Raw genomic sequence first — 20,487 nt, forward strand, 5'->3', positions numbered from 1 at the left:
TTTTTGATATCTACAATAAGTTCGAATATACCTATGTCTGTACATCATGTATTTCATAGGTTTCTAAAATGATTATATTACTTAATTTCTAACCATTTTCAAATGAAAGAGAGACGTCTATTCGGACCATTTGTTTTTTTTTTTGCTAGACCTGCATACTTGATATGACGTAATAGCGAAACATATAACTACTAAGTATACTTTACAATAGACTTTAATCAATATTACTACACACTGGCTAAGTACATTGTTGAACAACTCAAAATGTTATTTATATACATATTATATTCTAGGACATATTGCTTCGATGATTACTATTTACAATTTAAAAAACGAGCCGCTAAATCAGACTGTAACTACAAAATACATTTTATACCTAAAAATGTTTGGTTCACTAACATATTCACTAATTATAATTATTTGAGAATTAGAGAGTAGCTATTATAAATTTAATTTAATTTTGATAAGTAAGACTGAACCTGAAACCATTATACACAGAGAAATCCTGCCATATTTTGCAAAGAATAGTAAATATCAATACAAATCTTACTAAATAATAAATATCTATTGCATAAAATTTAAAATCACTAATTATGTTTCACTTTCTATTTTTCGTACAGGTTAAAATACAAATCGAAAACACAACCACCGATTTGATATGATCTTAAAACTACTAAAAACAATAACATAATTGATAGACGACATGACTAGATGCATCCGATAACGTATCAAAACTTGTTTACAAATTCCAATTTAAATGGTTACTTTTTATAATAGGTGCATTAGAATGTTAGCAAAAGGTAAAAATTATGAATAATACTTCGGAACATGAATAAACGTAATCTTTAAATGGGTTGAAAAAATGAACACTTTAATAATACAGAAAATTAAATGTCTCCAAAGCGTACACATAAATTTTTAATGACTTGCAAGTACATCCTAGTTCTCGTAATATGATTAATCTAGACACACACTATCTGCGTCGCCACATGTGAGGTGCATCCACAGAGTACGTTCCCTTATGGTGAATTCCCAAACAGGAGGACCGGACAATATGCGTCCGAGCTTGAATTTTATTTTAATTTACGATAAAGTCTGTTGTCAGGTGTAAATGCAAAAAAATTATATGTTTAAAATAAATGAAGTTTATTGAGTGACTTACAAATAGACTAGTTTAAAGCAGGGGGGTGCAACTCCCATACAAAGGAAAATAACATACAACTAGCGTCATCTTACTCCTGTGGCGACGTCATTTTTGTAACTTTTAGGCATTAATGATCTAATAAACTCACTAGATGGTAGATATGAGTTCTGACTCAATAAAAAATGTAGCGTACTTTGAAGCAGTGCTTCCACTTTTAGGGAATTCTCCCTTTTTTAGGGAAAAATAGCTGATATTTTGGATGATAAAGACAATTTAAAAAATACCAGGATTTAGGATATTTCGGGGTAAAAAGCAAAGCCTATACTAGTAACTGTTGTGAATTTTAAAATAAACGATAATTAAAGTAAAACAATGAACATTTTATTTTATGGAGAGAGAATGACATTAAGTCGAGTTGACAAGTAAAAGAATAAAACAGAGTTGTGTATAAAAACTATAAAGGTTTGATTCAACAGTAACCCTCTAGTAAAGTAAATCATAGATTAAGCCACTGCTTTTTCTTAGGGATTCCCCAGAATCCCAATAAGTATAATCCGCCAATTTTTTCTCAAATATATTAAGTGTATAATCTATGGTTTAAAGTAGAGTATGACAATGGTGTATTACATGGATAACGCATTACAAGTTTTATGAAAAATTGTTTTATTTGAGACTTTAGTTAATTGATTAGATTAGATTAGATTAGATTAGAAGAGTAGGATTAGATGAGTAAGTCTACGGGCACGAAATTTGCGATGGCTGAGCGATGGCGGCAGCGGGGCGACGCGACACGGAGCGGGTAGGCAGCGATATTTCGCGCGGGCACGAAACAAGCTGTCGAGCAGCAGCGCTCATACAGTGTTGTGCGAATCATGAGTTTACGTCGAAAAGAACTATTGGAGCCTAGTCCCCTGATGAGGGAATTATTATTATTACTTAGAGATTGTGTTCATCCAATAAATCAACGAAGACGCAATTGGGGAGAATTTTCTACGCTTTATGACGCGCTAAGGTGTCATTCAATGAAATTTGAAATTCTTTGTTAAATTATAAATTCCTCATTATCAATTTCCATTATTAAAATAATAATTGAACACAACACTGTACCCGCGCAAGCGATGAAACCAAACTAGTTTGTTCTCGTCGCTTCCGCGTCGCCGTCGCCCCATCATCGCCCGTACATCGCTCGATCGCCCCGCTCCGCCATCGCCCGTTTCGTGCCCGTCACCATACTGTGCAATGCTTTTGTATACATCGCCGTCGCGCCGCTGCCGCCATCGCTTGACCATCGCAAGTTTCGTGCCCGTAGACTAAGGACGAAATAAAAGTTCAGCAAAATAGTGATTATTTACTGATATTTAAATTGACTTTTTGGAAGAACCTGATGATACCGCCACGCCAGCGGTCTTATTAAATTTTTCCACACTTAAGCGCTTTCACAGATGCGCTAAACGGTTAATAGGCCATAAATCCACGGTTAAACCTGAAAAAGCACTAAGTTAACAAAATAAAACAAATCACACAACTATCATGTACATACGCTACCCGCGGTCCGGCCAAAAAGTCAAATACATGTTTTTGTATGTATGTATAAACAAGTTTGATAGTTCAATAATTTATATTAATAATGTGAAGCAGTTACACATTATATATGGAGCTTGGGGTATTAAGGACACAAAGCGTACGAACATTCAATAATTGTGTTTTTGTTGTGCTCGCCAGAAATTTTTTGGAAATACATTTTTTATAAAAATTAAAATTGACTAGATATTACATACATACTATTTATTTTAATTCTACTGGGATAACGAAAACTCACAACTACTGTTCAGCGCCATCTATTGTTCATAAAATAAAACTACACAATTTTCTTATCCCCTTAATTGCCACTAGGTGGCTCTAACTGTTAAATAAAAACTGCACAAACAAAAAGTATGTACATAATGCAATGGCGTAATTTTTCTAACGAGAATTTATTAGCAAATTTTGAAATTAGGATACTTCTTCGATATCGGGTTTTTCAACAGAATCTAATGCTGCGCTGGTGCCGGTGGCGGAAGGAGAGGTAATGGTGCTACACACGCCACGCAATTGTCAACTTCTGAAAAAAGAACATTTTTTATTAATTGGGTACATACTCTTTTGTTACTTAGCAAACAGAAAATAACAAGGCTCATTAAGTTTTATCATAATACACGTATTAACATAGCAAAAGTAAACAAAAAAACTTGCATTTAATTGTACTCTATTAAACGCGATTGGGGTCCGGTCGTAGATTCAGCGGAACATTGCACTTGCTAGAGTTAATGTTAGCTAATTCTCTCAAGTAGAGCACGTTAGCTCACCAATCAATCCGAGAGTAGCTGGAATGCCCCTTAGGTTACTAGCTATTAGGTACGGTAAAAAATCCAAACTAATAAACAGCTTGAAAATATTAAGCGAACGATCATACAATTTTTGCATACCAAAGTTTATGCATCTAACGTTATATACATCGCGGTGGCTTTAATCAAATCCCTGCTTAATTGCTGCCATCTGACTAGACTTTCTGCTTGGCTTATTGTAATGTTCCGTTAGTGGCAATTAAAGTATTGACGTAGGCATGTAATATTATTGAAATTTTTTATTTATTTCATAGATGGGTGGACGAGCTCACGGCCCACCTGGTGTTAAGTGGTCACCGGAGCCCATAGACAGCGTAAATGCCGCCACCCACCCTGAGATAATAGTTCTAAGGTCTCAGTATATTTACAACGGCTGCCCCACCCCTCAAACCGAAACGCATTACTGCTTCACGGCAGAAATAGGCAGGGTGGTGGTACCTACCCGTGCGGACTCACAAGAGGTCCTACCACCAGTATTATACAATTGTTTAATATTATTATTAAATATTGGAATGTGTACCGCAGTGTACCTATATAAAATGTTATGTGTATGTATTATGGAGCTACATCTATTTACTCGTACAAGATGCCCTACCACCATTACTGTAGAGGGTCTTGAGAGCCAGAACAACTACCAGCATCCTAGCTATTTCTACTGTGAAGCAGTAACGCATTCCGGTCTGAAGGGTGAGGCAACTGTTGTATCATACAACTGCCACTAAGAACTCATGTCCCATGGTGGGTGTCGGCATTTACGTTGTTGGTGTTCATGATGGGCTTCGGTAGTCCCTTAACACCAGCTGGACCGTGAGCTCGTTCACCCGAATAAGCAAAAAAAAAGGAATGCTTCAATGGACGTTAAACACACAAAAACAAATTCATCATTTCAATTCATCATTTTTTCACTAATAACAACAAAAAAAAGTGCCATTTAGGGTATAGGCAAAAAGCAATTCTTTCTTTGTATTGGACGTGCCACGTGTCAAGTAGTTAATGTGAACCAAACTCCTTTTATTTCGATCCTCATTCCAATTATGCTTAATGAACTTTATCTGTGGAAGCGTAAAGGCCAGGGACAACTAACCTCTAATAAAAAAAATATGTGTGTTCGTTTAAAGGTATAAGATAAAACTGGAGGTTTCGCAACGATCCACGGTCATTCGGTAACGTGCGAACTTATTGTGGTACACTTCATTCACGGTTGTTTGCATAAGAGTTAGTGTATTGCGCAAACGAACGCTCTGAGATCGTGGTCAACGAATGATAAAGAAATATGTTATTTTTTGTACGTTATTACAAAGTTAAGTCATACACTGTGTGCATTTACTAATAAAAATCTTACGTTATGGACGTTTTTTCCCGGTTACGGTACCCGTCCGCATCGTCCCATAAGGAACTTCGTTCCAATAACTAATAAACCAATAAAAAAATTGAGGTACCTACCGCGGTCGTGCATGTAGTGAAGCGATGGTCGCAAGTCGGGCAGTCTCCACGGCTCCCGTGGCTCTTCATCTCTCTCGATCTTCGGCACCAGCGTTGGCCAGGACTCTTCTGGACGCGGCGTGGGAGCACTGCGACACGGCCACGCGCATTGCTGAACACACAAGTCCAAATACGAACTCAAAATATTTTTTTACAACATTAATGTTAACACACTTTTTTAACGGGCATTAATAATTTATAATAATATTATCGAGGCGTGTATCGCTTTATAGAAGACTAGCGGCCCGCTCCGGCTTAGCTCGGGTCTTCAACAAAAGTTTCAACGATATTTGACGTTGTTTTATTTTTTTAAATAAAAGAACACTTATTGCGGCATAACTATAATAGTTAGACATATGCTGACAAATTATTTTATTCTATCATCAATAGTTTTTGCAGGGCACGCAATGTAAAGAATATTTTAGTTAATTTTTTTACACCTTGGGTTACATTGTTGGAATTTTAGTAAGGATACCTAATTTTTTTCAAAAAAGATTATGGCCTATGTCACTCGGGAATAGTGTAGCTTCCAAACAGTGAAAGAATTTTTCAAATCGGTTCAATAGTTTCGGAGCCTATTCAATACAAACAAACAAACAAATCTTTCCTCTTTATAATATTAGTATTATTAGTATAGAAGTATAGATATTACCTTGAAAGGAAGCTACAAAAAACTCACTACAGGTCTGCTATCCGTAAACTTATAGGTATCGTCTAATACCATTGGAACCATTCTCGAAGCCATAACGGAAATTAACATGCCCAAAGTAAACGGGAAATATCATTCTATTACTAAACTAGACATGTCGGGTCACTAAGGACACTCGGTCATGGACATAAGCAATGACAGACGCCAAACCAAGCCGTGGCCTCACGGAAACAAAATTAATTTGATTTAAGCTCGTAACGTATTCAAATAAAGTTTTCATAAGAGATATTTGCAACTGACCCTCTTCGGGCGTCTTGCCTATTAGGAGGACGACTCTTCTAGCCACCTGCTGAACTGGAATCGAATAGCAGAGCTAGTTTTCAAAGCAGAATATGTTAGACTAGCGACCCGCCCTCGCATCGCTTCGGAACATTAAATTTTATTATTGATAGCTGAGTCCCGCGATGTTATTTTCGTACCGCGGCTGAAGCCGCGGGGCGAAGCTAGTCTATAAAAAGTATCAGTGAAAGCCTGGTCAAAATCGGTCCAGCCGTTCCAGAGATTAGCCGGAACAAACAGACAGACAGACAGAAAGACAGACAGACAAAAATTGTAAAAAATGTTATTTTGGTGTATGTACCGTGTATATATTTATATGCATGTAGTAAAAAACGGTTATTTCAATATTACAAACAGACACTCCAATTTTATTTATATGTATAGATATGATAGTGATCTGTTATTTCAAGTGAGTTCATTTAGATGTTTTCAAATGAAAAGCGTTGATTTTCCTCAAATAACTTATCGTTAATTCAACGTTTTTTATCAGCACGCCACGGTTTAAATTTCGTGAGGTAACAGTCGATTTTGTTGATAAAAACTCCTAAAATCGACTATTATTTCATGTTTGTTTCGATTACTGTCACGAGAGGTCGCTTCGTTTATCTGATTGGGCACGCGCGCTCACAATTACTTAAATAACGGACCACTGTCAATTAAACAATGGACGTGTACAATCACTGCCATTTTACGGATGTTCTCAAACTTTTGCGTACACAATTAAATCTTTATGTTTTTATTATCATTTATTTCATTCTTCTTTTTTTTCCTACCTATGCTGATAGCCTTGAGAGGGTATTTCAGCTCATGTAGCTCTAACTGGGAGTGTTGTTAACACTGGCCCTAGCAAGAGCAGTGCTTCGCACAATCTACCACCGGATCGGAAACGCGATCCACTGAGAAGATCCAGCGAGAAACTCAGTGAGCTGTGTCTATGGGTTAATTCACTCGTCGAGCCCTTCGTCGTAAGCGACGGGTTCGACGAGGACGGTGACCGGTGCTTGTGGTACCTAAAAGCACCGTTAATGGATCAGGAGAATCCTAATGACGTGTTTAGGGCGACGTCGACTGTTTACCATTCGATCTACAGGATCGGGTATCAACATTCTTCTTACAAACTAACAGTTCAACCAAAACATTTGTAAGGCATTGTTTATATTTTTGAATGAAACAAAAAACCGAATGCCGGCTCAAAATTGCTCCATTACAGAAAATCATATTGATCCAATCATTAGGATGGTTGCGTGCAAAACCTCACAAGCTGATAGTTTATTTAAGTGAAACATACCAGCATTCTGGTCGAAGAACAGATTTCTTTTTATTTATTTATTGCTTACGCGGGTAGACGAGCTCACGGCCCACCTGATGTTGAGTGGTTACCGGAGCCCATAAACATCTATAATGAAAATGCCGCCACCCATCTTGAGACATGAGTTCTAAGGTCTCACCTTTAACAGTACAACGGCTGCCCCGCCCTTCAAAGAGAAACGCATTATTGATTCACGGCAGAAATAGGTGGGGTGGTGGTACCTTTTTTTTTTTTTTTTTAATCCTGCGGTGTCCATTTACGGATACCCGGTCGAGGTGGGTAACGGACCGGGTTATGTTGGACTCCGGCGCCTCTTGAGAGGAAGAAGGGGAGAAGAGAAGGGCCGAGGTCCTCCACCTCCCCCAATTTCTCACAGGAGACTACGCCTTGAAAAAGGTGCGCGAAGCACTTGCCCCGCAGAACGACTACCGACTAAACCCCATCGAGCTCCACCACACCGACTACACGAAACTTGCGGTACCGCGGTGCGCGCCGAAAGTCTCGCCTTAGCCGGTACCCGTACTAATGTTATGACGGGATCTCATCCCCGGGGAAATCCCGAAGAACCTCGTCTCGGAAGACACACCGTGAGCGGCGCACAAGAGCCACCTTGCACCGCTTCACCACCGGACGAACAGTCGAGTGCCGGTCGCTTCCGCACCCGGCACTCGATAGTTCCTACGAGGGCTGAGCGGCGGCTTATCGCACGCGCCGTCCACCCCGCCTTCTGCGCTGAGGAGCCGAAGAGGGATCCCATTCCCTTTCGCGCTCCTCAGCCTCACGAAGCGCCATGACCAAGTCACAGAACCCGGCCATGGCCTCCCACGAACTCAGGTCCTCTACCGTACGGGCGACGACAGCCCGCAAAGAGAGGTCCTACCCCAACACTGCGACGAGGTTTCGCCGCGGGTGCTCCCACCGTGGGCACGCTTCTAGCCCGTGCTGAGCGTCATCGTCCGGGTGCCCCCACTGGTGGCAGCCCGGATGTGGCTCCCTTCCGCAGATTCTCCACAGAGACCTCCCGAAGCATCCATGCCCCGAAAGGACCTGGGTGAGGCGAAAGGAGAGCTCACCGTGTCGCCGGTCCGACCATGCCTCCAGCACAGGCACCAGTACCTCGAGCGTGCGCTGACGAGTGGCCGAAGTTCGGCCGAGCTCCTCCAGCAAGCGCTCTCTCCATTTGGCATACGCCAGACTACGCGCAGCACGCCTCCACCGATCGACAACCGACGGGCCGGGTGTCCGTTCCCGAGTCGAGGACTGTGTTCTCCGTTGGTATGTCGTGGCCAAGATTTCGGCCTCGAGGCCCATCCTGAGAGATGGTGCGGTACCCCCTGATGACCCTCACTGCGAGCGCCTGCTGAGCTCTGAGCAGCAGAGCCGCGTTTCGCGCGGTAAGTGCGGGTGACCACATGGAAGCACCGTACAGGGCCATACTGCGCACCACCCCCAGGTACAGTCACCGGATACCGGCGCTGCATCCACCGGTGTTGGAAAGAAGACGGGTCAGCGCACCCGCCGTCCCCATCAGCCTTGGAACCAGCAGTTTGAAATGGTGGTCGAATCTCCATTTGCTGTCCAACACAAGGCCCAAATACTTGAGCTTCGGCTGGACAGCAATGGCGACACCACCGACTACGAGATTCGCGCCTTGAGGTGCCCCTTTCCGAGCTGAGTGGAAGCACACTGCTTCGGATTTTGGGAGGGCCACTTCGAGGCCGAGTCTCTTTATTCGTCTTACCACACTTGCCACTGCAGCCACAACCAGGACGGCCGCTGACCGGTAGTCGTCTCCGCGAGCCGTCACCAGCGTGTCGTCTGCGTAGCAAACCACTTCGACGCCACGCAGGTTAGCCCCACGGAGGACCCAGTCAAAACCTATATTCCACAGGAGTGGACCCAGTACCAATCCCTGTGGAACCCCACGCGACACTGTTTTTCGTCCCCAGGGTGGTGGTACCTACCCGTGCGGACTCACAAGATGTCTTACCACATAGACCCTACCACAAGACAAAAAAATATATATATTGTATTTCTTCGTATGTAAAAAAAAAATAAGGTTGAGAGCCGCTAAAATGTTATTATGATTGCACACAGTGCTATCAAATAATACGCCAAGCTTTCAATAATTATTATAGTTTAATTTGCAAACAGCCTTTTACCAGTATCACGAAACTATAGAGATGTTATGAATAAATAAAAAACATCTTGGTAAACGTAAAAGAGCTAATTTAAGTGCACAAAGGTAGGTTCTGCTTAAAGTATAGCAAAATTCCCTAATGATCTCTTAAAAATTATAATATACTAAGAACCATGATTTTCATTTTTTTATTTTTTATTGCTTAGATGTGTGGACGAGCTCACAGCCCACCTGGTGTTAAGTGGTTACTGGAGCCCATAGACATCTACAACGTAAATACGCCACACACCTTGAGATATAGTTCTAAGGTCTCAGTATAGTCACAACGGCTGCCCCACCCTTCAAACCGAAACGCATTACTGCTTCACGGCAGAAATAAGCGGGGCGGTGGTACCTACCCGTGCGGACTCACAAGAAGTCCTACCACCAGTAAAGATGATTTACTTACTTACTTACTTACTTACTTACTTATATAAATAATACAGGTTTGACGTAATCAATTTCTAAATTACATAACATAAAATTAAACATGTTCATACTAATAAATCATATTAATAAAACTGTCATTTCTGTCACTTCTATATTCTGCGTCCGTCGGGATCATAAACAATTCATTAGTTTTTCGATGGGTCCGTATAATTATTTAGTTGCAACCACTGTCTCCGCACGGTAATACCGTAATCGTTGGTTCGGATTTAAATAATAAATCGTTCACTATTCACGATTAACTTACTTTTGATTTTCAAAGCGTTTTCACTGATAGACGTGTTGTCGGAATCCACGGAAAAGTACTTTATTCCTGCGTATTTACCTGTCAACGCGGTTTGAAGAAAAACCGCTCTTTCAATAAAATTTAATACTTAAAACTCTCATTCTATGACCAGACATAATATGTGTATAGGCTCTGTGTGCTTATTGCGAGTTTTTTAACGTTCTCGATAGCGTAAAAGTTAACTCAATTTTTTAAAGAGTTGGAGATGTTTACCTACGTTTGCCTCTAGGGGTGCTGTTCCAACTGCATACAAATTGGAGTTAACTTTTACGCTATCGAGAACGTTAAAAAACTCGCACTAAGCATACTGAAAACCACTCAACGCAGATGAGTTCATTTGTCCTTCTAGGCTAAAAACAAATTGTTTTTTTTTTATTTAAAGTATTTCACATTATTCGCCACAGTGCATCCTTATCCACAATTCAGAAGGTCAGGACTATCATGCAACATTTATTTGTTAATAATATTCCGAAAGCAAATATTTTTTTTAGAATATTAATTTGGTGGCTTAATTCATTTTTCTTTTTTAACCCACGAACGTCCACTGCAGACATAGTCCTCACCCAAGGTTCGCCACAATAACCGATCTTACGCAGCAACTTTTAGCTTAATTATACTCAATAAATAACCAACAAATCATCGAAGATGTTTGACCAATTAAACCAAACCAAGATATTCTAGATTCACGTATTTATTTAGCGTGACATGCTGCTATACGGTCCTCAAAAAAGACAATGCTAAAGCAGCATTATCGGATGGACGCTAGTGGATGACATACATAGCACATGGCAAGAGACATGAATGCTGTACAATATTCAACCTTTTTCCTCAAAATGTTCGCAACATCTGGTATGCAGCCCCGTATTGTAGGTCTGTGAATGCCTGAATAATGTAAGGTTTCTGTATGACCTATTTCTTTTTATGTCCCATATAAAACTGCTATTGACGTCAAAAGTTAGACGTGTCATTTATCGCTTCAAATATTTTGAAGTGTAAGAGAACCTAACTGGAGACTGTGACATTTTTATTTTTTCTGTTGCTTAGATGAGTGGACGAGGTATCGGACGGACTATCGTAAACTTTACATGTTTCGCCGAAAAAACTAGTTTAACATAAATATACAATAGTTTTACCAAAAGTTTCGTGTAATAATTATTTCTTAAAACATCTACGACTTTACAATAATACGCTTCATTTAAAATAATATTAATTGTACATTAAGTTAATGAACATAAATTATCTAAAAACTATATCTCTGATTCTTTCAATCTACTTGGTTTAATGGAAATCATTTTTATCCAACCACTAACCTGGTTGGTTTTTAATCACATAAATTACTGTGAGAATACTTAAAGGAACTACCATTGTCTATTATTTCCTAGCCAAATTCGAGAGACACGTGTAACCTTATCGCATGTCAATCGAAATAAAACAAATGGTCTGTCCTAGGCATACAGCAATCAAATCAAAAATTGCCTACGTAAACTAATATCCATTAGCGTGTAATAATTTGATTATTGTTTTGTTGTGGTAGGAGCCTGCACGGATCATCTAAAACAGCGATTCCCAATCTGTGGATACGGCTACGTGGCTACGTGAAGTCCCCGATGGGGGTAAATGAAAATTATACTGGTATTGATGTAGATGGGCCAGACATACGTGTCGCAGAACCGATTGTGAATAGAGCAGACGTGTTCTGGACTGAAGACCGCGTACCGGTAAGCGCAGCGTTGGGCGTCCCCCTGCCCGTTGGACCGATGACTTGCGGCGATATGCTGGGAGAGATTGGTTGCAGAAGGCGGAGGATCGTTCATTGTGGCGGACTATGGGAGAGGCCTACATCCAGAAGTGGAGAGATACAGGCTGATGATGACTGGTATTGACGGAAATATTAGAAAGTTAAAACAGCTATCATAGTTTTTTTTTATTGCTTAGATGGGTGGACGAGCTCACAGCCCACCTGGTGCTAAGTGGTCACTGGAGCCCATAGACATCTACAACGTAAATGCGCCACCCACCTTGAGATATAAGTTCTAAGGTCTCAGTATAGTTACGACGGCTGCCCCACCCTTCAAACCGAAACGCATTGCTGCTTCACGGCAGAAATAGGCAGGGCGGTGGTACCTACCCTTGCGGACTCACAAGAGGTCCTACCATCAGTAAAACATTATTGTCAAGTATAATGTCTACGATGATTTTGATTGACTCGGTGGTACTGTTGCTAGTGCCCCTGACTGTTGCGCTGAGGGTCGTGGGTTCGAGTTCCCACATCGAGCAAACATTATGTGATCAACAGATTAGTTTGACTTTTGCCTGGATGTTTATTATCAATATATGTATGTATTTAAACGTATATAAGTATGTTTGTCTGTCTCTGGTACCCATAACACAGAGAACCCTAAATTTGGGCCGGTAGACCAGGGGACATCGGTTCTCAATTATTATTATTAAATATATAGTTTAAAATGGCCGACCGATAAACCTGAAGAGAAACGAGACACATTTTTGGAAGTAGGTATAGAGGCTATGAGACGCGGGGTACTTATAAATGAAAAGTTTTATTAAGGGGTGCGGGAACGAAAATAGGTTGGAAAGCGCTGATTGTAAATGATGCATATAATACGCATGTGAAACGTCTAGTTCTTGAAAACCTTCGTATCCTTTGTGGGCTATCTTTCATAAGGTCACGCGACGTTACTAATCTATAAGCCTTTCTTGAAAGTTTTTTTCAGCACGTGTTTTTGTTATTCTTATTATTTTAATTTAATTTAATTCTGAAATTTGTTTGTAGTTTTTGTTTTTATTTAATTTTGGTATTCTTTATGAAATGTTAATTGTTAATGAATGTAATATGGATGCAAAACCTGAAATAAATGAAATAAATAAATCTTTGATTATATATACATAATCAAAGAAATAAATAAATCTTATACGACTCGATAAATACCTGAAGATAATAAGCCTCGTGGATGTTTCACGTTCGATTTTATATAACGGAGCATAACTACTGCGACCCAATACCGTATTCAATAGTTGGGTGTAATAATAATTTATAGTCGTATTTTTTATTAGACGAAGTCAACTGACGTTTACTGTGTTGTCAGTTTTTGATCAAATAAAAATAGTATTGTGACAAAGTTAAAGGCCGTCTGGTGTAGTGGTAAGTGACATGGTCACTACACAAGGGGGTTGCGGGCTCGAATCCCGCCAAGAGAAGATATTTGTATGATAAATATAAATGTATTTTCCAGGGTTATGTATGTATATTAAATATATGTATGTGTATAATAAAAATCTTACATTTATTTCCGTTATCTGGTACCTGTAACACAAGCTCTTTACGAACTTATCACGGGACCAGTTAACGTGGCGTGATTGTTAGTAAGTAAAAAAAAGTGAATTATTGAAAAAACTTCTGAATGAATGAAATTGCTTCGATTGTCTAGTGAATAGTAAGTCTGCCGAACTGCCGATATCGGGTTCGGGGTTCGAATTTTAGTCGTGCTTTGTACATACCAACCAGTTTTCGACGATTATATTCCTATAGTATCTACTTACACTAAATACTGAGTGTTTTAACATCAAGGAAAACATTGCGAGGAAACTTGTAAGACTGTCCTATTTTTAATACATCATTTAGTTGAAACTATAAATGTATAAAATATAAAAATCTACTAGTACTAGTAACTTATATCAGAGCACTTTAATACAATTTAATAAAATAATATTCTTTTATAGTTTGAAATCATTAACTATTCACTCATTGTTCATTCATCTGATTGAACGAAAATTGAACGCATCACTATTACTTTAAATATGGCAACATTATTTTACAAAGTGACATTAGCTACTGTCAGTTGGCTTCGTCTAATTAAAAATAGGTGTAATTGTGATTTTTCGTTCCGCTTTTTCTTAAGCATGTTGCACAGCCCCATTTTCGAATTGCATTAACTCGGAACACACCCACAAGTCACAACTTAAATGTCACGCGGTGACATTTGAACGTTTTTTTTTTTTATTTACTTCATTTGTAGGATGACATTTGGAGGGTTTTACTGGCCGAGTCGTGTGCGGAACATTAATTTTGTTATTCGCAAACGATAATACGAACGTTCTTCTTTTGTTACGATGTTTTTATGTACGCTCAATGATATTTAAGGGTAGTGTGTATTTCATTTTACTAGAGGTCCCGCAGTAGTCGAAATTCGACTATAATTGGAATTGTATAATAAATTTGTACACTATTATGGTTGTATTTTATACTTCCATAATCACAGATTTCGCCAAGGCTACACTATAAAAAATATTAATAAACACAAACAATATTTAATTTTAATGTATTCTCAATTTGACCATAGACGTCAAGAACAAAAGTTTGACAATTAATAGTATTCATGCATGTGTGCGTCAAATACATGGTATGTAGTGTGTGTAATGTTTTCTTTATTGATTTAATGTATCTTTTATGCATTATTTTAACAAAATATTAGCATTGTGCACTTCTTCTCTATATTCTTTATAAGTGTGGAAAATTTCATACTCCTCCGTCCGCACAATTTTCGTAAAAAGGGATACAAAGTTTTTGCTTCACGTATTAATTTCATTTTATAGTTAGGACGTGTACGATCGACCCCATCTGGTATTAATAGGACTGGACCTTACAAACATCGTTAAGTCTCAATATTTTTTATTTATTGCTTAAATGAGGTGGTTACTGGAGTCGAAAGACATCTAGAACGTAAATGCGCCACCTATCTTGAGATATAAGTTTTAAGGCCTCAGTATAGTTACAACGGCCGCCCCGCCCTTCAAACCGAAACGCATTACTGCTTCACAGCAGAAATAGGCGTGGAGGTGGTACCTACCCGTGCGGACTCACAAGAGGTCCTACCACCAGTAATCAATTCAATTGTGGATTGTATTCATTGGAATATTTCGGCTAAACAAAAACCACGTCTTTTTATAAAAAAAATCCTCACATATCTATAGATATTCTGTATGGAATAGCATAGACATAAGTAAAACTTGTAATAACAGTGTGTAATTGAATAAACACATTACTGCTACTACGGGAGAGTTGTTAATGAAATCGGGGCGTTGTGTCCCATGAGACGATTGCGCGTCAGTAATTACACGCTGTACTACCCGAGCGATTCTATACAACTGTGACGTAAGAAACGAAGCGACGAATCAATAATTTATTCATTTGAAGTCGTCGTGGCCTAAAGGATAAGACGTCCGGTGCATTCGTATGTACCACCACCCTGCCTATTTCTTGGTGGTAGGACCTCTTGTGAGTCCGCGCGGGTGGGATCCACCACCCTGCCTATTTCTGCCGTGAATAGTGTTTTTATTGCTTAGGTGGGTAGACGAACTCACAGCCCACCTGGTGTTAAGTGGTTACTGGAGCCCATAGACATCTACAACGTAAATGCGCCACCCACCTTGAGATATAAGTTCTTAGGTCTCAGTATAGTTTACAACGGCTACCCCACCCTTCAAACCGAAACGCATTACTGCTTCACGGCAGAAATAGGCGGGATGGTGGTACCTACCCGTGCGGACTGACAAGAGGTCCTACCACCAAATTAAACAAGTCTCCGGATACGCGCTGAAGTTGAAAGTGGCATCCATAATTTTGACTTGCTCACCCCATATCTATCTTGTAAACACAAAGAATGTAGCTAAAATAAAGTATTCGATGCGTTAAGACACGTAATCGGTAAGCTCTGCACGTATCTTATAGGTGCTTTGTTGGGATTTGCTGTAACGATTCAATTGCTCGCGAGATGGCGCTTATAAATCACTCCGTACTCGGGTTTCCCGTACTTCTTCTCCTACGGAATCGTTCTTTGAATTTATTTTATGTGTACATTTATATACCTTAAGCAATTCAATGCGCGACGTTCGCTATTGGAATGTTTTCCAAATAAATAACAAACGTATTAATGAATGTCCTATTTGCAGGTTAATAAATTTGAGTGCGTTTCCAGAGATCTTTTTTGCCACGTACCATCCGGCTATGGAATGAGCTCCCCTCCACGGTGTTTCCCGAGCGCTATGACATGTCCTTCTTCAAACGAGGCTTGTGGAGAGTATTAAGCGGTAGGCAGCGGCTTGGCTCTGCCCTTGGCATTGCTGAAGTCCATGGGCGACGGTAACCACTGAAGACTAAAAATATCCAAAATATATTTTCGAATAATATTGTGTTTAATGTGCATTTTAGGTATAGTGTGCACGGAAGTGCTAGTCACCGCCTGAGGTATGTGAGCGGCAGGGAGGGGGAGGTAGACAAACGTCAAGCTAACTCAGTCAACTCGACTATAATTAATTGAAATTATAAGTTTGAAAACTATTATGATTCTATTGACAAAGACTATTATACTTCTATAATCACAGATTTCTCTAAGACTACACTTTAGACAAATATTAATAAAGACAAACAATATTTGATCTGTTCTCAATTTGACCACAGACTATAAGCAATGAGAAAAGTTTGGCAATATACAACTAATATGCATGTGTGCGTGTCAAATACATGATAGCGTGTTTGAATTTTTTATTTATTGATTTTATGTATTTTTATGTATAATTTAAAAAAAAATATGTATTAACATTCTGGACTCCTTTTCTATATTCTCTGTAAGTGTAAGAAATTTCATACTCCTCCGTCCGCGCAATTTTCGTAAAAGGGGGTAGGTACAAAGTTTTTGCTTCACGTATTAATATACATATAAGCATAGATATAGCATTGTCACTTCACTAGACACCTGATACTAAATAAAAAATTCTTTTAATTACATAATGATTCAACACAAGAATCATTAAGGTTGAAATGAAATATATTAGTTTAATAGATTGTTGTCGACTTTGAAAGCTTACGATGTATGCGCAGTGTCTATACGCGCCCTAATTTAGACAGCGCACGTGCAAACCTAGGGATGTTACTTCCATAAGTAAAAATTGAATAGAAAAAGCATCAGCTCATTAAATTAATGGAATAGAGTGTACATTGATGACGATTAAAATCTAAAACAAAATGTTGTATTCTCTTCACCCGATATTTTTGTTTAATAACTAAAGAGTGGATGCCTATTAAGCGATCTGTGTCATTAATATTCAAATTAAAGTTAATGTAGGAAAATTAACTATTATTACAATAAATTATAATGGCATTTTAATAAAAAAAATTAAGCTTCAACTTCATCAATAAGCTAAGAAGACAGAAACAAGAAAAAAGAAAAACAGCTTTTCTTGATTAATAAAACAGTGCATTTCAACAATTCACATGCTATTAATATTTTATATATTTTATTTTAATATTAATTATATATATAGAAAAATAAATGTATATATACTTTTTAAATACTTCATTAAAATATTGGACACTACTCGTTGCTAACGCTCGCGCTGTACCTGTACAGGTACACTACGCGCGTGCATTCGAGAGCCACGCATTCACTCTCGCTCTGTCTCTTTCTAGTATGGTAGCGTTAAACGTTTAACGCAACCTTGTCGAAAGTCGCATTAGAAGTTTCACTTCAAATAAAAAAAGTCGTAAAATAAAGTATTCTGAAGACAAACTCAATCCGGAGCCAGCCCTTATGACTTATGGAACTAACCATTTCGTATTGAAACAATCAATGCAATAAAGTCGAGTGCGCCGGCGGCCGGTAATCCGATTCCAAGCTACCGGCGCGGACTGTATCCGATTTTGCGATTACATTTCAATCTAGATTCTATTCCACATCTAGACCGGCCTTAACGTAATAGTTATTACTCGATCGACATTATTTGATTGGCTTTTGTTAATTTGATTGAATGCGCGTGCTTTGGGTACGTGATGCGGTTTATCTTTTTGATTCAAGCGAGAATTGGCTATTTGTAATGGCGGTAGAAAGTTATTAACACTGCAAGAATAATCTTGAATATATAAAACAAGAGCCGGTAATTAAATCTAAGCGCCAGTGTGCTCAAAGTCATTACTGTTACTATGTTTTTTTTTATTGCTTAGATGAGTGGACGAGCTCATAGCCCACCTGGTGTTAAGTGGTTACTGGAGCCCATAGACATCTACGACGTAAATGCGCCACCTGCCTTGAGATATAAGTTTTAGGGTCTCAGTATAGTTACGACGGCTGCCCCGCCCTTCAGACCGAAACGCATTACTGCTTCACGGCAGAAATAGGCAGGGTGGTGGTACCTACCGGTGCGGACTCACAGGAGGTCCTACCACCAGTATGTCAAAGTTATGTGTAATATAATTACTACGTTATATTGTAATATGTATATTGTAGTGGTTTAATTATGTCTACTACTCGCTTATACCATAGAAAATACTGTATGTTCGTTACGATAATTTATGTTTTTTTTTTTTTTTTAATAAAAAGTCTTATATTTTTGTACCCTACCTATACAAATTTACTTTCCTATAAAAATATCTATTTAAAAACGGAAAAAGTAACACTTTAATCGAAATCTGTTATTGTTATTTTTCTATAGGCCAAAGAAATTAAATAATTTTAGCGTGAGATCGGTCCTTAATACGTATGCAAATTTTCAAGTTGATCAGTACTCTAGAAGTTTTTGCAAATTACGTTAAAAAATTAAATAGACATTTAGAGGTAATATTAATAAAACTGTAATTAATAAGTCCCATTGTAGTAAGTATTGTTTGAGATTCATTCGAGCATGCAAATTTAAAAGGAATTTTTAATCTCTCACACGTGTCACTATACTTTCATTGTATATGTAAACGAGCGAACTAACTTCACCCAATTAATTGCCAAAACAGCAACAAAACTTATAAAGGCTTAATATTAAATCACATGATATTGAATGAATGAATGTTGGTGTTGACAGCCCTAGCGCTTCCTTTGAAGGGATTAAGGGCAAGTCCTCGAGGCGCGTTAATTACTAGCGTTCACGTCAATCGTTAAAGGCTCGAACGCCTCTTTTATTTACAGGCCATAATGCCTTTTCAATTGTGGTAAATAACGATATACCTAAGTGTAATTTATCATTACTCGATTAAAATTACTCGGTAATACCTCTAGAGTTCGCAGAACTAGGAGCGCGATAATTAGGATAATTAGGACGGTAATGAAATATATCTATGATAACAGATATATTGGATATACTTAAGTATTATCGGATAAGCACGTTCGTATATTATCGATTTAGCGATATTATCGATATTTGTATGTAAACAAATTTGTATTTTAATTGTTTAGTGAAATTTTAAATTAAACGCCTAATCTTATTCAAACGTTAAAGTAAAAATGGCGCGAAAAACGAGAAAAAAAAACTCCTGCAAACGTTCCTGTGACGTAATCCCCAATTAATTGGACCGCTTCGATACGTTCGCTACTAAATTAAACATTTTCCCTTATTTAAAAACGAAATGAAGTCCATTTGAATTCGTTCCGCCGGTAATTACACAGTTTACAACGTGACAAAGCGATCGTTGGCGGCCATTTTGATAAAATGGCGATTCAGAATATCCCAAGGGGTTTTGTTGGACAGAGGCTGAAACTTAAATTGACTCACGTTTGAAACTGAACAAATTAATCAATGCATTAATTACGAGAGTTTTGTTGAACGGCCTATCGAATTAATTTCTACGGTGCGTTTTATTATATCCAATATTAGTTATTATTAGTTGGTTTAATGATTTTAAGCGAATAATAACTTACGGTAGTTACTTTATGTACCTATTTATTTTATAGGTTATTACTATGATTTTAAGTTTATATATCATTGACGATTAAGTTTGTGTCTTAATAAGAAATGCTTGAATATATACTTCTTATCGACAACAAAAAATTGTTCTTTAAGTTTTGGCATCCTGGTTTAAACTCATTGAGAAATATTTAGACACAAACTTAATCGTGAGATATTAATGTAATTAAAATTGAAAATTAAAAAATACATAATAATATGTTTTTTTATTTTATTTTTATTGCCCTTGTAGGCAGACGAGCATACGGCCCACCTGATGGTGAGTGGTTACCGTCGCCCATGGACTTCAGCAATGCCAGGGGCAGAGCCAAGCCGCTGCCTACCGCAAATATATCCGTAAGTAGCCACAGTATGTTGTTAGTCGCTCAATGCAAGTCGTTTAAATACGATTTAAGTTTACCAAAATACAGCACAAAGATTGAAGAGAAATAGATTTTCAAACGCGACAATTACTAGTCTGTGAAGTCTGTGCTTAGAAAAAAAAGAAGTAATATCCTTTTTAGAACTTTTTAAATTGGATCAGCGCC

General features: G+C 38.4%; 1 protein-coding gene across 2 annotated transcripts in view; it reads right to left on the bottom strand.

Annotated features, from left to right (window-relative positions):
- Positions 1–1,848: 1,848 nt before the first annotated feature.
- The window catches only part of fuss (SKI family transcriptional corepressor fussel), a 46,133-nt gene continuing 27,494 nt past the window's right edge, over positions 1,849–20,487 (bottom strand). The window contains exons 9-10 of one of the 2 annotated variants that reach the window (XM_089736301.1): positions 4,972–5,122; positions 1,849–3,245 (exon numbers count right to left, since the gene is read on the bottom strand). In XM_089736301.1, coding sequence (XP_089592427.1) covers positions 3,175–3,245; positions 4,972–5,122 — 222 coding nt within the window. In that variant the 3' untranslated portion in view covers positions 1,849–3,174. The remainder of the gene's footprint in view (positions 3,246–4,971; positions 5,123–20,487) is intronic. The other variant, XM_089736302.1, reaches the window with a different exon arrangement.

This window comes from Bombyx mandarina, chromosome 21, assembly GCF_030267445.1.
Source record: "Bombyx mandarina strain Sakado chromosome 21, ASM3026744v2".
Classification (NCBI taxonomy): domain Eukaryota; kingdom Metazoa; phylum Arthropoda; class Insecta; order Lepidoptera; family Bombycidae; genus Bombyx; species Bombyx mandarina.